This window comes from Elephantulus edwardii, unplaced genomic scaffold (genome assembly GCF_000299155.1).
Source record: "Elephantulus edwardii isolate Elephantulus edwardi_28Jun2011 unplaced genomic scaffold, EleEdw1.0 scaffold00007, whole genome shotgun sequence".
Taxonomy (NCBI): Eukaryota; Metazoa; Chordata; class Mammalia; order Macroscelidea; family Macroscelididae; genus Elephantulus; species Elephantulus edwardii.
In genome coordinates, this window is record NW_006399757.1 from 9,528,925 (window position 1) to 9,534,059 (window position 5,135).

The following is a 5,135-nucleotide window of genomic DNA, read 5'->3' on the forward strand; positions in this document are numbered from 1 at the left end:
TGCACCTTAGTCTCCAGAGAGACACCATTGCTCTTCAGTACTTTGGAGAGGTCCCTCACAGCAGACTTTCCCATGGCAATGTGCCTTTTAATTTCCTGGCTACTGGTGCAGAGAGTGTTGACTATGGAGCCAAGCAAACTAAAGCTGTGAACAATCCCAAATATCTGTTCTAGTTAATCAAAATAGCAAACCAAGGTGACTCTTTGCCAGAGTTCTAAAGCTTCTTGTTATTGTTATTATTATGTGCTATCAAGTCATTATTATTAGGAGACACTCTTAGGAGACACTCCAGTGAGTTCCAAAGGTTATAAATAGCAGACTGCCCACCTTTCTCATGGATTTGAATCTTCTACCTTCCAGTTGGCAGAGCAACCCCAACCACTAAGCCATCAGAACACCCCACTCTTTAGCTTGCCAATGCCTCAAAAAGGGTTAGATGTCATTCTAGTGCATTTTAATTTTTCACTATATTACTATAATGAATGTACTACTAATTCAACTCCCTGTTAACTACTTCTCCAAGACCAAACTCATATCATTGGACAATATCTCAGGGTTCTTGTCCTTTTCTATCCTAATTCCCATCCTGCTTCTTTACTTTCATCATGCAAAAAGCTTAGGATTCTATCACCTCCACCTTTTTATAACAGCATATCTGTCTCCTTTAAATAGGCTCTAGGTCCTCAAGAGAACTGTTCACAAATCCTTTAAAGAGATAATAAAGTCTATCTTTCCCCTCTGGGCAAAAGAACAAAAAGAGGGCCAATTTTTGGTCTTCTGTTTCAATTCACTTTTATTTTTATTTAGCAAAACTAAATCACTATAGAGAAGGTATCACCCCTACCCTTGTCACACAAAGGACACAATATGTTAATATGTTTGGATATGACCCTAAAGTTTACAGATTACATGCTCATAACTGACTCATTGAACTTCACAACAACATTGTGGTTTGTTCACAAAAAGCACAGAATGTCTCATCTTATTTATATGCTGTTGAGAAAACTGGAAATAAAAAATTCAATCAACTGCCAACATTGCTACAGTTTATAAGCACTAGAACTGGTGCTGGGATCAAGGTCCTCCTCTCCTGGTTCTTGAGCACTTTCCACTATTTTAAGGTGTTTATTGGCTGGTGTTCCCTCCATGACATTTATGTTGACATATATTGGCACCTCTGATGCTGCAAAGTCAATGTCACCCAGGCTTTTCTTTCATCTAAATTACGGCTTGGCTCCTGCTACTTTTTTTTCCCTTTTTCTTCTCTTGCTACTTTAATAGTCCAAGTTTTAATCAGGTAAATCCTGTTTTGTCTAACACTCATTTATCTGAAAACTATTACCAAGTTTGCAAAGACTGTCACTTAGCAGTAGGTTACACTTTTGGGTGTTTGTCTATAAGATTTTGAAAACTAAAAGTACATAGCAAAATTAGAGAAAACCTTCAACTCTTTGTTTTAACTGGAAAAATATTCATTTATTCTCACCTACACTCATTTAAGCAATTCATTTCAACTTAAGGTGTTAGCAAGAATGACTTTGTTATTTCAATGTGTTTCATAGAATATTCTGAGACAAATAATTTGTTTTGACTTTAAATAAATTTCTGTGCCATCTCCCCAGTTTCCTGGATAGATATCACATCTTTAAAAATTCAGGATATTAGTATAATTGTAGATTGATCTGTCTGTCCCACAAAAGACCAAAGCAGGCTGGATCCAGGAAACTGACCTACCCTTTATAACATGTTTCAAATTCTATCATAAATACATCATTTCCCTCTCTTTTAACTTCTCTTTATACTTAAGCATTGTCAAAGGAATTATTTCATTCGCTTTTAGTTTCAACTAGTAGCAAAGTCCCCTTTATCCCTATAAACATGTGAATTTTCAGAGATCTGAGTCATTTTAGTTGACATGGAAAGCTGACCAGCAAGATGCTGGGGGAAGCCCTCACTCAGCTTTGTTTTGCTGTCAGGCAGGTCACTGTCCCATAGAGACCTCCAAAGGCTTCGCCAGGAAGCTATGATGAGCAGTCCTTAGCCGCTGTTTTTGTTGGTTGGCTGATAAGTTGAAAACAAAAGGATGCTCATGAAAGGCAAAGTTTAAACTAACACATTCTGGCAATGGTGTACTTTTAAACAAATCACACAAGCCCTTCATTAAGACCAGGGCTTATAGACACCTCACTGTGGGTTCCATGGACCTCCATTTACCTTTCTTTGGTACAACTAGGAAGACAGTTTTCTAGCGTGTTTCCACGTGTCCCACATATCACAAAGCTAAGCTAAACGCATTCAACTCTACATTCACCCAGATCAGGACACGGACGGAGCACATCGCTTGGTTAAAGTTGGAATAAAGAGTGGGCTTAGAAGAAGGGTCTTCTTTGCCCTTAGTTGCAAACTCAAGAGACCGAGTAAGAGGCTGAAATCATTACACATCCTTATGAAAGTGCAGCGTTGCCCTCATTAACTACAGAGCTTCGAGAGAAATATCATTCCAGTGACTCACCGGGGCTCTTAGTTTTGTTTTTCTTTTCTAATAGCCTTGGACATGACCTAATTTGCTTCCTGAGATCTTACTTTTTTCGAGCTTAGTTTCCCAGCCCAAAAGGGCCATGAGCACCAGGGGGATCCTTCTGAAAGCCCCTCAGCTGCTTACTCTGGACCCAGTTGTGGAGAGGCAAAGGAGAGGGGCTCGGGCCCCACTTACCGGTCTTCCAGAGGTAGAGGGTGGGCGCCCCCGCCTCGCCCTGCGCCGCAGCCCCGCAGGCGCCCAGGAGTAGCAGCAGCAGTGGCAGCGGCAGCAGCTGCAGGACGCCCGGGCTCCGGGACGCCGAGCACCCGCCTCGCAGCCCCATGCCGTCTGCAGCCGCTCCAGCGTCCAGGTCCGCCGCGCGCTCTGCAAGGGACTGACTGCCCTTCGCCTTCCGAATGCCTTCCCTTCGAGTCCAGAGAGCCCGGCTCTTTCCTGCTATTGTTCGCTTCGGATGAGAAGGAGGGAAAGCGCTTCTAACACCAGGGAACAATAGCGACCGCCGTGGCCGCGGCCGCCGCCGCCGCCACCACCACCGCTGGCGGGGATGCTGCTGCCGCTGCTGCCATTCCGCGCACAGTGGCGGGTCCTAGCGGCGAGGGAGGCAGCCGTCCGCAGGGGGCCCCAGCTGACTGAGCAGGTCCGCCAGGTCAGGGAGGCGGCGCAGCCCCCGCCGCCAGCTGGAGAGAGCGGGAAGGGGGCGTGAGCTGGGGGAGGCGAGGAGGGAGAAGGTGAAAGGGGGGCAGCCGGGCGGCACCCAGATCCTACACACCCGCCCAAAGAACTCCCTTGCACATGGTGTGATGAAATATGTTTGGAAGGATGCACCAATAAAAAGAATCATCACCCGGCAGGCTTCAGAATGACAAATAACAGGCATTGAAATTCATTGTCACCCATGGAGTCAAATGCTAGCTCTGATGGCATGTTATTCTAAGAGTACATTTACACAAAGCATCAGTGTTTATAATTTAGTTTTTAAGCTGGAGCGTCTGAATTACTTTATGTGGAGAGCAGTGTTTATGACTAGATGGGAAAATAGACTAAGACAGCAAGCAGCGTGTTAACTTGTGGTGGAAATGCACTTAGCACACTTTTGAAAAATGCCTTTTCCTTAAAGTGATTCGTTCTCCATAAAAAAAAAAAAAAGGAGCTATGTTGAACGACTTTGACAAATTAAAATGCATTGTCTTTTAATAGGCTTTAAATGACGTTTGTATTTCATATGTATACCCAATATAATCTAATTACATGGATCCCATTTTATAAAAACTAATCGTAAAATTCTATCTCAGGTATAAAATGACTAAAAACACTATTTCGTTTCTACGAAAGATACTTGCCCACGTATTTGAGAGTAAAATTAAAGGGCAGATCTTCATCTCTCTAATAAATCCATACTAGAAAATGCCTTCCATGGTCTGAAAAAGCAGCAAAATGTGCTTAAGGGTTTGGGGCTTTGTTTTGTTTTGTTCTTCGTATGTTCACTTTCTTACACACCCTTGGAATAGAGAAATGTGTATGAAATAATACCATGTTTTGCCTTTTCTTGCTCCCTTTCCTCCCTTTTGTTATTAATCCATTTCCTAGTAAAGACAAAACATTATCAAGACTCTTGGCCAATAAAAAAACGCCAGCAATCAGAAAGTTACGAAAAACTATTCCTATCAAGTGAGCAACTCTCAGCCAAGACAATATAAATTTGTAAATGCGAAGAAACTTCCGTTTATGAATTTATTCTAGCTATTCAGCAAGATAAGAGTTTAAAATGAGGAAGCGACTGTTTCTGAAAGAGGAAACCCTCCCCAAGGCTCCCTTGGGATGCCTGTCATTTTGCAGACCCTTGCAGACACAGCCCCTCTGCATGCATTAGATTAAAAGCAGTTTTGATCAAATAATTCCCAGGTCTTGCCTGTTTAAGTATTCTGACATCAGAGGAAATTAGCAATGTTGAAGGTTGCAAATTTGGTCTTTGTTTACTTTCCACTCTGTTAGGCCTCTAAAAGGGAATTAAAAGCTCAGAGGGCCCTAGCTCTGTGGGTCTGTGATTAGGACAGATAAGCTAGTGTGGATTACTGTTTCTTCACTGGTGAAAAACAGGCAACAATCAAAAGATTATAGGTTGATAAGGGTTACAAAGAAAGCCTGATCCTAACTAATATATGGCATCCTGAAGGAGCACTTGTTTCAACAGCTACGGTTTTCTCTGTTCTGTCCTTTTAGGAAAAACTCTGTGATACCACTCCTCAAGGAGAGCATTTTTCTATCCTGTTTGTTTGTATTTCTCAGCAGCTATTCAACTCTGGCACAAGGACAATTTCAAACTGGAAGCACTCTGTAGTATCTGCCCATTCTAAGCATTCTTGGGAGGCCTCGGACGAATTCTCCAAGTGGAAACTCATTATATCAGAAAAGATAGAATCTAAGGAGTCAAGTGAATACAATTTAATGTTCAGAGTCAATACTTAGACCTTCAAATAGCCACCAGGCACTATATTTAATAGCTTACTAGCAAAAGAAAATGTAAGATGCTGAGTGTATATTTATCTATGTTTGTATAATAATTGCTCAGACACTCAAGAGTTCACACATTCTAGCT

General features: G+C 42.2%; 1 protein-coding gene across 1 annotated transcript in view; it reads right to left on the bottom strand.

Annotated features, from left to right (window-relative positions):
- The window catches only part of THSD7A (thrombospondin, type I, domain containing 7A), a 620,355-nt gene extending 617,494 nt beyond the window's left edge, over positions 1 to 2,861 (bottom strand). The window contains exon 1 of the mRNA XM_006880244.1: positions 2,714 to 2,861. Coding sequence (XP_006880306.1) covers positions 2,714 to 2,861 — 148 coding nt within the window. The remainder of the gene's footprint in view (positions 1 to 2,713) is intronic.
- Between the last annotated feature and the right edge of the window lie 2,274 nt (positions 2,862 to 5,135).